The sequence below is a fragment of the Zalophus californianus genome, chromosome 12 (assembly GCF_009762305.2).
Source record: "Zalophus californianus isolate mZalCal1 chromosome 12, mZalCal1.pri.v2, whole genome shotgun sequence".
Taxonomy (NCBI): Eukaryota; Metazoa; Chordata; class Mammalia; order Carnivora; family Otariidae; genus Zalophus; species Zalophus californianus.
In genome coordinates this window covers 87,595,602-87,612,649 of record NC_045606.1, presented here as the reverse complement: position 1 = coordinate 87,612,649, position 17,048 = coordinate 87,595,602, and the positions used below count along the sequence as shown (strand labels likewise).

The window sequence follows — 17,048 nt, the reverse complement described above, 5'->3', positions numbered from 1 at the left end:
GTTTGTCACATCTGGATAAACAGACCTTAGATTATGAGACTGCATGAAGGTAGCTGCAGCTCATACATCTCATTTAGCTCAAGAGCTGTGGTCTGTTACTTTACTGTATTATCGTACTAAAAGTAAAGATGTTTAGTAGTCGACATCAAAAAAAAGGTTATAAAAAGAGAGACTGCTGTAAAATGGAGATCTTGGAAAGAAAAATAAAGTCTTCCTTTTGTGACTATTCAGCTCACTCTCAAGGCCTTAAATCTGGAAGTTGGACAGATATACCAGCATTGTTTTATGTTTCTCCCATTATTCATTACTCTGCCAGGGAGCCACTGATTTGTGTGATAATATTAAGGTTGGAAATAGATTTTGAAGGCAGTAAATTCCTATCTCCACGTAGAACTAATAGAGGTAAAGAAAGAACAGCCAACCTATTTCTAAAACCAAGAATAGAAAAATCAAAACCTAAAACAAGAACAAGATCTCTCAGCCATTCCAATACTTGTTAGACCACCATGTTATGCTTTTAATACTGATACATCCGGATATACAACTTAGTGTGTGAGAATTTCACTGAATGTCTCAGTCATGGGTCAATGTAATTTAAAAAAGGGAAAACAGAATACCATGAGAAAATGAAATAGATGGGAAAGAAGATACAAGTAAATGGCAGAGAAAGTGCCTTTGTACATACTTGTATGTTTCATGATGAAACTGTTTTCATGCCTTCCCCCCCATTTAATTAAAAATCAATAAAAATTATGTTGGATAAGGAATTAAAAAATCTAAACAAGAGCAATGACTTGCCTCTGAGGATGTGCTTTGGTTTTATCATTTGTTTTAATTAGAAAGTTGCTGCATAGAAAGTAGTACTACCTTACCGTCTCCACAGATGAAATTACTACCTAATACCTTTTTTTTAACCCAATGATATGATCTTTGATCCATGCCTTGATGGAATTTTTAGAATGATGCGCCACTGAGCAAGCCCTGATCTCTGCCTCCACGGGGACGCCAGTGTGCGGCGGGCCAGTGCTTCGGAGTCTGCGAGGGAGGTGGGTGAGTGAGTAGGCAGTTAGGAGTGTCTTTCCACACATCCCACTAATTCCGTCCAGAAGAGAGAGACAACAGCAGCAGTAACCCTGTGGGCACGAAGCTAGTCTTTTTTTTTTTTTTTTTTTTTTTTTTTTTTTAATTTTTTATTGTTATGTTAATCACCATATATTACATCATTAGTTTTTGGTGCAGTGTTCCATGATTCATTGTTTGTTCATAACACCCAGTGCTCCATGCAGAACGTGCCCTCCTCAATACCCATCACCAGGCTAACCCATCCCCCTACCCCCCTCCCCTCTAGAACCCTCAGTTTGTTTTTCAGAGTCCATCATCTCTCATGGTTCGTCTCCCCCTCTGACATACTCCCCTTTTCTTCCTCTCCTGTTATCTTCTTCTTTTTCTTTTTTCTTAAAATATGTTGCATTATTTGTTTCAGAAGTACAGCACGAAGCTAGTCTTAAGGTTCTGTTTTGCTGCCTTGTGCCTCCACACAAACTACGCACGACACTAATTAAAGGTCTGAGTTCCCCACTAGATTACAAATCTCATTAAAGCAAGGACACTGTCAATCTTTTTCTTGCTGTATCTTCAGGGCTTAGCACATGGGAGGAATTCAATAAATATTTAGGGAAAGAACTGGTCAACAAATGAATGAATCCATTCATGTCCCCGGATATCCATCAGTGGTGGTTGTGGAAAATCACCTGTGTTTCTTGTCACAGTAATTTCCCACGGAATGTGGCTTATAATGCCCTTAATTCTTTCATCCCATGCACTCACTCAATCTGTCACTTGGTTAACAAGTATTTCTCATGTAGGTATTAAGTGCCTGGTCATCTGCTGAACTCCGAGAACCGAACAGTAGGCAAAGCTGACATTGGTCCATACCCTCCTTGGGCTTACAGATGAGTAGGGAAGACATACACTAAATAAATCGATCACAAGCATGATGGATAAGCATTCTAATGGGGGGAACCGGGATTTAATAAAAATGAATAATAAGAAGGCCCATCCAGGTGAGAAAAGAGAGGCAGACTGACTCACAGTCTTAGTGATGAGTTAATAAACACCTCTGAGAACACATCTGATCCCTCATGCCTCCGTAACGTGTATCACAAACACATCTGAAGGACCTGGCTCTCAACCTTTACAACATACTTAAAAGGAATTCTAATCAGAGAAAGCCTTGGTTCCCGGCATTCTGGTTTGCTAGAAGGTTCTAGGTTTACACTGGCAATATAGTTGGGATACACCTCTCTGCCCGACTTTGACCTTCCATTCATTGCGTTCTACTTATCTTTTAAAACAGGGTCAGCGGGCGCCTGGGTGGCTGAGTTGGTTAAGCGACTGCCTTCGGCTCAGGTCATGATCCTGGAGTCCCGGGATCGGGTCCTGCATTGGGCTCCCTGCTCGGCAGGGAGTCTGCTTCTCCCTCTGACCCTCTGACCCTCTCCCCTCTCATGCTGTCTCTCTATCTCATTCTCTCTCTCAAATAAATAAATAAAATCTTTAAAAAAAATAAAAATAAAAAAAATAAAACAGGGTCAGCACCCCTATACAGGCAAAATGGCACTCTGTACTTTTTTATTCTAATGTTAAGTTTTAATTTATTTTGTTACTTCAGGGGGCTTAAAATATATTAGTAAATAAATCATTCTATATATTTGGATCCCAGAGTTATTCAAATGAGGGATGTAATTTTAGATATCTAAGTAAATGGACCTGTTTCAAATAGTATTTACATTGTTTGAACATGTATAGCTTAAGGGAAGGAAAGGCATTAGAAAATAATTTGCATTTATTTTTCTTGCTGTCTGAAATAGCTTTGCAGTCCCCTCCTCCGGTCACTGACAAACATTACTAATCTAAAGGTAATTGCTTTGCCATAGGTAAAAATTAAGAGGAAACCAGTTTAAAAGACCACAGTGGTGACTCTTAACTCTGACTCCCAGAAACCTTTAAGTAGTCTGTAAGTCCAGCTGAAGATTTTTTTTGAATGGTCCTCATATTTTTGATATTCTCTTCTATTTTAACTGGACCATGAGGGAATCACACAGCAAAACGTTTGCTCCAGAAAATGGGAGTGCACTGAATGCTAGCCTGAGGGAAAGGAAAGGAAAGGGAAAACGTTTGCCGTCATTTCTCTTTCCTTCCTCCTGAAATAGGCCTCGAAAGAGGACGCCCCGCATGGAGATGAGGAAGTGGAGGTGCAGTCGGCATGAGTCCAGCGGAGGAAGGGAGAGGAGCTCACGGGTCCTCTGAGCACCAAGCCCGCCCCCTGTCACCGCACTATCCGTGCTGTGGCATCCCGTGGCCACAGGATGAGCCGGGGCTGCGATGCCATCACTCTTCCCTAAAAATACGTGGATCTTCAACCCTTGGAGAGTGATGTGAGCTGTCAGTGAAGGAAGGTAAACATTTGGAGGAATAAAGTACAACAAATAAATAAAGTACAGGGTATCTATCACAGCGTAATAAATAGCAAAGAAGCTGATGAGCCTTATCTGCACCTTTTTGAGCTTGCTTACAATTAACAGCCACAGCCGACAACGTACAGCCTTACATGAACACACTTACCCGTATCGGAAGTACGTGCTGAACTCTCTGCAGAGGCGGTGAGCCAGTTCTCGTTTCCCACAGGCTTCAGGACCAGCTAGCACCAACATGGGATAAGGGGCGTCCAGGCGGGGGAGAGTGCTGGAACATAGGGCAGGCAGTGACGGCCGGTCCTAGTCACATACACGCCCAGCGGGCAGGGACTACACCACAGTCACTCCCAAGTCAGGGTCTACACCACAGTCACACCTAAGTTCATGACTGAGCACATGCTACCTGCAGGCCCAGGACAGGAGGCTGGTCCTACTTTCCAGAGCAAGTTGATGATGATAGGCCAAAAATAATATTCAAAGTGTAGATAACAAGTCAAGTCCAAATGTATGTAAATTTACTTTAATGACATTTTTAAAAGGAAAAATACGGAAAGATGTATTAGTTCTTGGTTGATAAAGTATTTCCCCAAGAACTTCAAAACAGAAGAAGGAAGAATGCTCTCTGAGAGGTAAGTTTTAACATCCATACCCACTAAATTAGAACACAGATATGCAATGAAAATGGTAATAATTATAAAATTTACCTGAGCAATCACTATATGCCAGGAACTATTCTAGGAATCTGACGGGCATTACCTCATTTAATTACTACAGGAAGCGGATGAAGATGTTTCTATCATTATCTATCATTATCCCCATTGCATACACAAAGAAACTGAAGTACAGAGAGGTTGATTAACTTGCTCAAAGGAACAGCTAATAGCTAAAAGCTAATATAGGAATCTAGGCATGGCTTCTGGGCCTGAAAGACTGGACTAAGGAGTGAAAGCATGCTGGCTGGAGTGTGTGAATTCTACTCGTGCCACAACTATAGAAATCCAGAATAAAACATATTTTAAAAATACATGCTAAGGTATAGATTCTATGATGAAGAATGGAGGTGGTGGTGGCATCCACAGAAAAAACAGAAAAAATTAAGAGCAAAAGCCCATGGATAACATGTGTAACAAAAGCAGGTGAGAAAGTATCTCCATGAACCATAAACCCACAAGGCTTGCCCAGTGCTGGAATCCGTGCGGGGCGGGGGGGGGGGGGGGGGGCGGTTTGGGGCAGCAAGTGACAGGCCTGAGGACAAGGGAACCCCAGCAGAGTCAAGGGGTATCCACTGGAAAAAGCAAGCAGGCTGAAACTGTACATGAGCAAAAATCTGTACATCAATAGCCATAATAGCTGGATTTGTAATAGCCCCCAAACAGAATCAGCTCAGAAGTCTTTCAAGAGATGAATAGTTATCTTATAATGTACTATTTGTTTCAGAGGTACAGGTCTGTGATTCAACCGTCTTACACAATTCACAGCACTCACCATAGCACAAACCCTCCCCACAGCAGGAAGGGAAAAATGCAGGGGGGGAAATCGGAGGGGGAGACGAACCATGAGAGACTACGGACTCTGAGAAACAAACTGAGGGTTCTAGAGGGGAGGGGGGTGGGGGGACGGGTTAGCCTGGTGATGGGTATTAAAGAGGGCACGTTCTGCATGGAGCACTGGGTGTTATAGGCAAACAATGAATCATGGAACACTACATCAAAAACTAATGATGTAATGTATGGTGATTACCATAACAATAAAATTTTTAAAAAGAGATGAATAGTTAAACTAACCTGGTGCATCCATACAAGGAATACTACTCAGCAAAAAAAGGAATGAATTGTTGATATATCCAACAACTTGGATGCATCTCCAGGGAATAAGGCTAAGTTAAAAAAAAAAAGCCAATTCTAAAAGGTTATACACTATATGATGCCATTTGTATAATATTCTTGAAATGACAACACGATAGAGATGGAGACTAGACTACTGGTTGCCAAGGATTAGGGGAGTTGAAGAGGAAAGAGGTGGCTATGGCTCTAAAAGGGAAGTGCAGGGATTCCTGTGACAAAAGTCTTCTGTAGTGGTGCTCATATGATCTATACATGTGACAAAATTGCATAGAACTAAATGCATACACGAGTACATGCAAAGCTGGTCATATCTGATCAGGTTGGTGGGTTGTATCAATGTCAATTTCCTGGTTTTGATATTCTACTTAGTTAGGCAAGGTATCACCACTGGGGGAAACATCTAGAATTTCTCCGTATTATCTCTTACAACTGCATGTGAATCTAAAATTATCTCAAAGTTATACGCAACTTATGAATCATTGAACACTACGCCAAAAACTAATGATGTACTATATGTGGGCTAATTGAATTTAGATAAAAATAAAATAAAAAATAAAATTATCTGAAAGTAAAATTTTTTAAATGATTAAAGAGAAAAAAATTGAAAGTGACAAATATTGAATATAGGCAAAGGAGATCTTCTTTCTGAAGGAGAAAACCAAAGCAAAGGAACAGAACAAATATTAAAGACTGTAATTCAAGAAAACTTTCCTAAAATAAAAAAGTAAAACTAGGCATTGAAATAGTACACAGCATACCTGAGAGTATTAGCTCAGAATGACTAATATTAAGATATAGTCTAGTAAAATGACTGGACTTAAAAGAAAAAAAAAAAACCATTCAGCTAGAAAAAGAGAACACATGACTTATAAGGGAAAGAAAATTGTCTATCAGATTTTGATAGATGTTTTGCACCCCCCCAAAAAAGAGTAACATCCTTTATATAGTCAAGGAAAAAAGTTTGAGCCACAGATTTCAAATATAACAAAAATGACTTTCAAGTATAAAAGACAGAGAATATTATCAACATGCAAGAGGTCATGGGATACTGATCCCATAGCCCATCCTAAGGAGTCTACTGGAGAAAAAGCTCCACACACCCAATTAACTCAGGAGACATCAATACAAGGGCTGGTTGGGAGCCATAAATATGCATTTATCCACAGAACTAAGACCAAATGACAGCAAAGGAGGAAGTACGGTGTGTGATGGATACATGTTCTGACAATATAAATATGGTACACTATTTTTAATGTGGGTGATTGACACATAAAATGTATACAATAGGCAAATTCATAGGGATAGAAAGGATATGTGAAGTCTCCAGGGACTGGGAGTAGCAGGCAGTGAGCAGTCACTGCTTAGTTACAGCTTTTGTTTGGGGGTGGGGGGGATGGATGAAAAATTTCGGAAACAGGTGGTGGTGATGGTTGCCACAACAGTGTAAATATAATTAATGCCACTCAACTGTACACTCTAAAATGGTTAAAATGGCAAATTTTATGTTATATATACTTTACCACAATAAAAAATGGGGGGGGTGTGGAGAAGAGTATAGGCGAAACAGGATTTTAGTGTTTTCAGTAATCATGGTGGTGGTAGTATTAGCACTGATACTGCTATGTTGCAATAAGGGATTTGAAAAAAGTAATTATGGGATATTCTAAATCCATCTTCCTCTGTGTTTTTGATGTGGGAGGGAGGACACAGATGTAATAGAGAGGAGGATAAGTAAAAGCTCAACCATCGTCTTGAAATTGAATTGAAAGTATCAACATGAATTCAGGAGATCTTTTATCATCTACCTATAAATAGATATAGATCACCTAGATATAGACTAGATATAAACAGATTGAATAGATGTAGATAGAGACATATAAATAGATAAACACGATAGACAGAATAGACCAATGGGTGGTTGGGTACATGGGTGGGTGGGTGGACGGAAGGAAGGGAGGAAGGAAATACATTCCTAGCTCTGTCCACTAAAACTCCTAACAACAATGACCAACTCAGTAGCAAGGATAACCTCTAGCAGCCAGATTGTGACTGGGAACTACCATTTCTCACTAAAACAAACCAGGGCTTCTTGGAGAAGTGGTTGATTCCAGAGTTTGGACAGGGCTTGTAGAAGATGAACCTGGAGGACCTTGTCATACAGGAGAGCAAGAAAGCTATCCATGATTACCAGGCCAGAGTCAAGATTCTGCCATGTAATTTTAGTAATTTTATCCTCACCCTAGTTGCAGGGTGTTCCCCAATATGCAGCATAAGAGCGCCAAGGTCAAGAGTGAGGGTTCCCTACTGGCCCAGCTTGGGAAGGGCAATGGTAGGCTTGCCCCTATCTCTGTGAGCTTCTCACAGCGAACACTGCTCCATTCTGGAGCATCTGGGGCTGGTTGGCCACTTTGCTCTTGTCTACTCGATAGCCGCAAATGATGATGAAATACGTGTTTTTCAGACAGTGCTGTAAATTTCTTTGATACATATTTTTATATAAATGTACCCTAAAGCATGAAACAACTAGCAATCTCATAAACTAGGAAAGAAATACAATGAGGCTATAAATGCCCTTCTTTTAAATCAAATGTGCTTTTCTAGATGTATGCAAATAAATGATAAATCATTCCACCTAGAGGGCGACCATAAATATATAAAACTGTCAATGTCTGTATTATTAAATTATATGTAAAAAATCATGTCCTGGATGCAAAATAAAACATTGTGTTCTCTGTGGGGAGATGTGAACTACAGAAGCAAACACCACATAAAGAAGGGAAGCCATTTATAACGAAGAGATTTTACAAGTATTTTTTAAATGCCTTTGGGTATTGATAGAATTTCTGCAATATACTTATAGCATAAAAGGCCATCTGCTCCAACAGATTGTTTAAAAAGAAATGGAGAAACTATGGTAAAGCTGTCTTTGAACTTAGAGGTGAGAGACTCGGTTCATGTGTTCAACTAAGCTGGGTGACTCACGGGCTCAGTGCAATCAGTATAAAGACTATTTCAGGTTTCCCTTGGGCTAGCTGGGCTTCCTTCTATGGACTCTCTCATAAGCTGCATTCATGCTCTTTGGCAGGGCTATCGAGCATTTACTTACAGCTAATGAAAAATTTACAGTGGACAGAAATCATCATAATTCTTTGTTAATGAGGCAAAGGTCTATGGCTCTATCCTACAGCAGGAAAGCTGACACATTTTTAAACATTGTGTTTCACTGTCCTATGTCAGAGGCTAGTCACCATTCAAGGGGCTGGATGGAAAAGGGAAGATGAATCCACTCATCTCCACACCTGGGAAACCACCAATGAATAAACCCCACACTCAAGCATGTGATGATAATCGCTAAAACTGAGACAGCCAAATAAAGACAAATAAAGACAAAACAGTGCTAGGCAGATGATGAGGTTGTCCTGTGCTCGCCACCCTGAGTTCTACCCTGGGGATCCCTCACAAATACCTGTCAAAGATCCTCTGCGGCTGCATCACACTGTTGACAACATGGGTCAGGTGATCTTGGGCTGCGACCACTTCTGGGGGAGGGTCGTATCTATTCACGGCAGCAACCTTTGCCAGAATTAGAAATGCAAGAGGAAAACACGCTTCATTTCTTAAAAGAAGACAAGTCTTAGATTTTTCTTGAGTGAAACATTCCAAACAGGCAACCAGGTACAGAAAATAATTTAATGCATGCTCATGGACCTTTGTGCTCAGTCTTTGTGTCTACTCTCACTTTCCTAAAACCTAAATAAGGATGATTATCTTAAAATATGGAGCTGGAGACGCTGGGTCCCCTACTTCTTTATGCTCCCGGGTTTGGAAGAGAAGAAGCAAACACAAAACCTCTAAAGCCCAAGATTACTTTTAATATAGTAAACATTCCCACTCTTGAGTATGAGAGGAAGGAATAAAATACATAGTTCTAGATTCCAGGTCATTGATACCACGAGGATGTGTTCCTCATGCCATCTCAACCAGGAGCGATTCCAATGATCTCAAATTCTATCCAAACCTCCACCTCTTTCAGCAGAGCTCCCTGTGTTCAAAGATAGGGATCTTTCCCTCGTGACGTAGCCTTCTCTATCCATGTGTCCTTGTCACCCCTCTACACACATGATCTCCGTGAACCCCATCTTTACTTAATGAAGGCTTTTGAATTGCATTCCCTTCACAAAACATTAAAGAGAAAATCTAGCAAGTGCCTCTGAGTTTGAGAATAACAACGCACTAACATCTGTAACTATTTTTAACAGCGATTTCCAAAACGCATGTATGAAATGGAATACCTGCCCCTCTACATACTTATATCTGCTTTCATGCTCATCTCAAATCGGCATTTAGTGTAAGAAATCCCTTGTTAGTGGAGATTTCAGCTGTGCCCAGTCACTAAAGCAAGACAAAGTAGCACCCCCGGCATGGTGGTGGGGAGGCACGTGCTAGTGTGTCAGGTCCGGTTACTCTGGAACCGTGTGTCCAGGAGGATCATGATTTTATTTTATTTTTTATTATTTTTTAAAAGATTATTTATTTATTTGACAGAGAGAGAGAGAGAGATAGCGAGAGCAGGAACACAAGCCGGGAGAGTGGGAGAAGGAGAAGCAGGCTTCCCGGTGAGCGGAGAGCCCGATGCGGGGCTCGATCCCAGAACCCTGGGATCATGACCTGAGCTGAAGGCAGACGCTTAATGACTGAGCCACCCAGGTGCCCCGGGGATCATGACTTTTAAAGAGCAGAATTAAGGGCTTAAAATACCAGGAGAGTGATTTGAGTACCTTTTGATTGTAAATGTAGAGTGACATAATAATAAATTTCATTATTAAATGAATGTTTAGAGCAACACAGTGAGAATCACACACCCTCAATTATGATAGTCATCCAAGTTAATAGACTGCCATCCCGCTGCTGCCTGGACCCATGGAGCACGGCTTCCATCCCCACTGCCGGCCTGTTGACTGTGCGAGAGCAGCATCTTCGCTGCATCCGTGCTGATGCTCAGCTTTGCAGGGGGTTAAACCACAGAGTAAGGAAGCACTCCCTAAATAAGTAGTTAATTCCCATATTATCACGTGTGCCATTTATTGATTACGTCCGTCCCACAGCAGACAGCAAAGCCCTTGAGCACATTAACTCACAAACACATGGAATAATATGATTACATACCTTTTCTTCCACTTTAATTTTCTTCTGATCTAATTCTGTTAGTCGTAGGAGCATAAAAATCACGAAGAACCAATATTCAGATTTTTCCTATTTAAAATATCAAGAGGAATATTCAATTGCCTTCATGACCAAGCACTAGCATGCTACTCTCACACGTAGGTGTTTCAGCTTCTACCCTACCCACATACACACACCCTCAAGGTGTCCGCAGTTTCACGCTTAGCAGTCCCCTCATATTAACTCACACGCAGACTGTGCCTTGTAGCTTACAAAGCTCTTCAAACGTGTGATCTTGTTAATCTCTCTGTGACACAGGACAAGTATGATCATCTTCATTTCTAAAGAGAAACTAACTAAGCCTCAGAGTCGTGAAGCATTTCACTTAAGATTCCATGGCCAGTGATTCAAATCCTTTTTCTTCTAACTCCAAAGAGTTTCATTATTGCAAATAATGAACATTATTTATGACTTGTTTGTCATTTATTTTGTATTTGTTTGAATTAATTTGTACCATTGTGAATTTATTTTACAATAATAAATAATATTCATTTATAGAACAAATTCCTTATTACTCCCAACCATCTGCTATGTTAGGATTATCTGGCTTTTAGAAATATAATTAAAGTTTTGTATTAAGAAGTGACATCTTTGAAGAGAAAGGTATTAGTGGGTGATGCATTTCATAGATAAGAGTGCACATGAAATGAATATACAAAGGTATCTTTTTTGTCCTGTGATGCGTGAGTTGGGGGGTGCTGTGTATATAAGTGAGTTAATGTGTGTGATAGGGTTTGTGGTTATTTATGGGCATGCACAAACACTCCCCATGGCTCTAAAAGAGGGGGCGGTGCTCATGGTTGCTTTGTAAGCCCTGCTCCTTTCTTACCAGAGATGCTTTTAAGTTGCTGGCCACTATTTCCATACCAAGGATTGGATTTATTTTTTAATCTTGTTTTTCATTTTTGCTTTTTTTTTTCTTTTTGCTTGTCCAGACATGTTCATCTACACACACACAAAAAGGTACTCAGAGATACATTTAAATTCAAGAGTCTCTGGAAAAGGAAGGGAAGGGTATAGGTAGCAAAGTGGAATGAAGGACAAATGGAAAAAGAGGGAGGGAGAGAAGCCAGGAGAGAGGATCTATCAATGGTAGGAAAGAGAGAGGCTTGAAAAACAGTGGATTTTTTAGTATCAGAAGCGAAGAATCCATAGGAAATGGAGGCTTTCTTTCTATAATCGTTTTTACAACACCATCGATTTCCCAACTATATCCAGACAGATTACTATAGGTATCTGATCCTAGACTTTCTTTCCCCTGTTATACGACATGAACCAGAGTCTGTCCACACCTCCAGCATGGCACCTTCTCTAACGTAAAAGGACATTGCTCCAGTCGCAGTAGCTGTGTCACGTGATCTTTATTACCAGCGGGGATGAGTCACACGTGACCACCCGGGGCAGGGAACTCCGGGCTCCACCCTCACTGACGGCGTGAATAGCTGCTCCTTGGCCTAAACCTCCTCAATGGCCAAACCTCCCTTAGAGATCGAGAATGAAGGTAAATACAGTGCATGCACAGCCCTGATGCTCTTTATCAAAAGTGTTCCTTGAAGAATTCCAAGAAGGTCCTCACCCCCTCTCTGCCCATAAATCTCTCTCACCTGAATTGGATTTCTTAGAAAATTGAGAACCCGGAGGAGAGGTAGATTTTCAATGTATTCTATTTCACCCAGCTCAGCAATCTGTTTAATCAAAGAAACAAAGTATTATCAATAGATTAACTGTACAACCAATAATATAAAGTACTATAAGAGGAGCTGGTATGGATCCTCTAACTTCAACTTATTTTAGAAACTGCTCTGTTGCATATCTAGCCTTCTCAGGAGTCTTCCGAATGCAGAACAAGGGAATTACTGCATGCTCCTTCACTAAATGTGAACACACATAGCCACATTTTCTTTTTTTCTTCTCTGGCTAAAAAATAGTTCTCTGAACTATTCCTCATCTCAGCCATATTTATTTTAATTAATTAATAAATATTTTATTTTTTATTAATAAATATTTTATTTATTTTAAGGCAGAAATAACTTAGTATGCAGAATCAGAGAAATAGGACAAAAAAAAATGCAGGTGGGGGCTCCCTGGTTCTCTCTCCTCAACCCTAAGCCTTCCTAGCCCTCCTGCTCCCCAGTCTGCCTCCCCAGGGCTGCCTCTGCTAGCCTGGCTGCTTGTCACCGATGAAGACTTCTTACCACACGTGCATGTGTAGCTCTTTTGTTTTTTTAACAAAAGATAATTAGTTTAAGGAAAGATAAAAACAGAAATGATACGACACACTTCTTGACACGGGCATTCACCTTAAAATTTTTTGTTTAAACTGCACGCTTATGTTTTATACTCTTTTCTGTGTAGGTTATGTGTCACAACTTTAAAAAATGAGGGGAAAAAAGGCTGCTTGACAGTTCCTTAATTTGACCAAGGAGAGAGCTTGGGTTGCAGAATGCCTGGATTTCCCACTAAGGACAAACAGTTTTACTTAAATTTCCTGTAGTTAGCATAATTATAATTTTATTTAAGATGTGGATACTAAACTTCTGCAAAAAAATTAAAAAGCACTTCTTCATTTCTGTTTCTCCCCAAGTCATTTCTGTGTGCATTGTGAAAGCTCTCCAAAGGTAGTCACCGATAATTCCTGAGTTATCCAAACACAAAATGCAGCTAAAATTAAACTATTCCCAGCGTTAAATCAGGGGAACAACACATGCACCATATTCAAGGGATGCCATTTTCAAAGACATAATATAAAAGGTAAATTCTGAGTCACTGCAAAGAACCTGGCATTAGTTCTATATGCTTATTAATAAGCATTAATCTGCTTATAGCAATGCTATGCTATCAGACACTGCTCTTTCAACACAATGACTAGATCCATTAGAGGGGCATTTCGATCCTCTGCAAGATAAAAAGATCATTTTTTTAAAATATTGTGTGATTCAGGAAGGTGGAAAAGTCAACTCGCTTCACACTGCTTAGTCAGAGCCATGGATTGATTTTCCTCTAGCATACAGCTCCTGTGCTTGGACCCGACACAAATGCAAGCAGGGGATGTTTTCCTGTGGTGAACATGTCTCACCGCCAAGTCCTGGCCACGTGCATGCACTGGCACGCACTGCTGGTGAGGGTGGAAACTGGCATGTTTTTCCTAAGGGGCAAGCTGATATGTTATGTGTGCATAAGCTATGAACCAGCTTCCCCACCCTCAAGAGGTTTACACTGAAGAGATCATCAGACTGGCAAACATTAGATAAAGAATGTCTGGGCTAACATTTTTAGTAAAAGTTTAAAAATTCCTAAATTCTGAAAAAAACCCATCATTATGTGATGAGTTTAATGAGTCACACAGTACAGTCCCATGATAGGAACACTATGCACTTACTTTAGAAGATGGTGACATCTCTGGTAACTGACATGGAAAGATCTTGAAATGTTACAAACAACATGAATAGCATGATCACGGACTACAAAAAATTGTAACTAAAATGTCAGCTGGGATCACCTGGTCTTTTGAGAGTCACATGAGAGGGATCCAGCTGCCTTTCCCCCCTAGTCCTTCCAAAGGTAGGAAGAGGCTGTTAAGGGCAGAGCCAAGCAAGTATGGGCTAGCCCGGCTTCAAGATCCCACATCTGCTGAATTAGACACATTCCACAGATACTGGCTGTCCTGCATCGGCCCCCTCTCCCTCTCCTGAAGACCTCAACCCACAGCAGACCCACCCGCATGTCTTCTCAAATGCCAAACCCAAGGCTGTGTGCATCACAGATCATTCATTACAGTGGATGTAGGGGTACAGCACCCCGAATAACTTAGAGTAAAACACTGCCAGAAAGTTTCTATTCTTAAAGGAACATCAGCCAAGAATGTCACGCCAGCACAGCTGATCCCCAGATTCCGTGTGCCCCTCTTTGCAAACCTCCTCTGCCCCTGTGGGTTACTCCCAACCCCTAGCAGCCTGTCAACTTCGAATTCCTAGGGAGAGCAGTTTAGTTGACTCTCATTTTGCCATTTCCTCGTAGGCTATGCTCTCCAAGCCCCAGCATCCACACCTAAAGCGGCCTGTGAAAACTTTTTCTTTGACTGATTGATTGGCTGATTGATTTATGAAATAATGACACTAAAAGAAGGAAAAGCATTCTCTAAGTAACTCCCCAACCAATGTCATGTTTCTAGAAGAAAGGACTGAAGTTAACAGAGTTAACATTTGGGGGATAAGTTTTATGACATCCACTCTAACAAGGACTCTAGAGAGTGATAAGGGCCCCCAAATCACCAGCTGATGGGAAACATTTGCAAAGGAACTTAAAAGAGATGTTGAAATGATCACGTGAGGGTACAGCAATGTGTCAGCAGCTAAAACCAAGTAAATAATACTGATGAAAGTGCAAATGATAAAATATCAAATTAATCATATGAGGAGCAGCAGCTAAGTTATGTTTCTGTTAAATGACAAATTTTCCATACCTGACATGGTATTCTCAGTAGTACTGGGGAAATCTCTGAGGAAATCTTTGGAAGGCACAAAGAACATTTCAAAGTACTGTTGGTTGCTCCCCAACCTGCCCAGTGGGGAACCAGGGAATTATGTTATTGTTATGGACTCAATTCTTCCCGAAGGATTCCCTGCTTTGGGACACATGGCCACTTTTTCTTTAATGGAGTCTCTTGAACATTTGAAAACTATAAACTCCTTTACTTACTTAATGATAGCCCTCTTTTTTTTTCTTAAATGTTTTCAAATGTAACTTGAAATGTCTCTTGAAATGGAAGAGAACGATATATTTATTCATGAGCAGCACTTTCTAGAGCAGCACTATCCAATATGGTAGTTACTAGCCACATGCAGCTACTTAACATTTGGAATAGGGCTAGGATGAACTGAAATGTGTGTAAGTATAAAATACATACCAGATGTCAAAAACTTAGTATGGGCAAGAGGTTATAAAGTGCCTCATCAATGATTTTTCTATAGATTACATGTTGACATGATGATATTTTGGATGTACTGGGCTAAATAAAATATATTATTACAATTACTTTTCCTTGTTTGTTTTCACTTTTTTATTGTGCCTACTAGAAAACTTAAAACTGCATATATGGCTCACATTTATGGCTTGCATTATATTTCTATCAGAAAGCACTCTTCTAGAGCATTACACTATACGCTTTTCTGAAGGATAATTACTGTATTATCCTTCAGTGTTGAGAACACGGAGTCTGGAGGCAAACCATTCTATATTTGCATCCTGACTCTGCTATTTGCTAGACGTAGAACTCTGGGCATGTTACACTTAACCTCTCTGTGCCCCAGTTTCTTCATCTATAAAATATGGCAATAGTAGGGTTATAATGAGGATCAAATGAGATGATAGATGTGAAGTGCTTAGAACAGTGCTTTGTGCACGGGTACTCAACAAATATCTCTAGATGATCTTATGACTGTAATTATTACTATTATTACCATTAACCATTATTCCCTTTCCTGAATTCTGAGATGCATTCAGTTGGGACTCAATGGATGCATTCCATACCTTTTCAACACTCCCTGGATATACGTGAGAACCATTTTCATGGCAATTTCATGAAAAGACACTAAAAGAAACAGAGACTGTGCTGACTTCATAAGACACGTGGCACAGGGAGCAAAAGTTAAATGAACTTAGGAGCTGACAAAACAATATACAAATCAAGTAAAAATAAGGATGAACAGTTTTGTCTGTGATTAAAAATCTACTTTTCCCCAGACCTAAAGATGGCCTTTTCTTGATGTTTAGATAAATAGGTGATGCAAGTTCACTGGAGAAAGAGTCATCAGACATAACTGATAAGCACCATCACACCTGAACAGAGAAATGTCTCCACAGCATCACATCTCACCCCAGGTAAGACCAATGTCTCTTTCAGGGCCAGCCAAGTTTGCATTTTCAAGAAGAAATAAACAGTCAACTTCCTTATGAGTCTTTCCAAAAAATGTGATAAAGTACTCAGTAAGAATACAATTGTTTTATAGACATTATTGCTTAAGTAGTCAGATATACCATGATTATGAGTACAAGTGCTTCATTGAAAATAAAGTATAATTAAGAGTGGACACCAATTTATATAGTTTATGAAACAAAGTGTGTATTAAACCATATATAGAAAATTTGAGTCAGTCCAATCCCCAACTTCTACAGATTAGGAACATACACTTTTGTTACCAATAGAATATAGGAATTCACTCCCTGTGCCTCTTCTCCTTAAATGATAGGCACAGGCAACACCAGCCTGAGGCTCTTCTCATGTCTCCCATTTCCCTGCTCTGACATTTCAGACACTCCCAAGGTCACCTTTCTACACAAAATTTTACATGAACACATCTACTTCAGAAAGTCATGTCCACTTGGTTGCAATTTAAACCCTTAAAACAATGTAATTAGGAATAATCAGATTTCCAAAAATTAAGAATTGTATTAATTACAAACAAACGAAACAGTCCTTCTGCAATGACTGCTCCTGGAAATTTTC

General features: G+C 40.1%; 1 protein-coding gene across 2 annotated transcripts in view; it reads right to left on the bottom strand.

The window, feature by feature from the left end:
- The window catches only part of LRGUK (leucine rich repeats and guanylate kinase domain containing), a 114,936-nt gene that overhangs the window by 58,799 nt on the left and 39,089 nt on the right, over positions 1-17,048 (bottom strand). For both annotated transcript variants that reach the window (XM_027574795.2, XM_027574791.1), the window contains exons 8-11: positions 12,148-12,228; positions 10,487-10,573; positions 8,787-8,893; positions 3,625-3,744 (exon numbers count right to left, since the gene is read on the bottom strand). In XM_027574795.2, the coding sequence (XP_027430596.1) occupies positions 3,625-3,744; positions 8,787-8,893; positions 10,487-10,573; positions 12,148-12,228 (395 nt within the window). The remainder of the gene's footprint in view (positions 1-3,624; positions 3,745-8,786; positions 8,894-10,486; positions 10,574-12,147; positions 12,229-17,048) is intronic.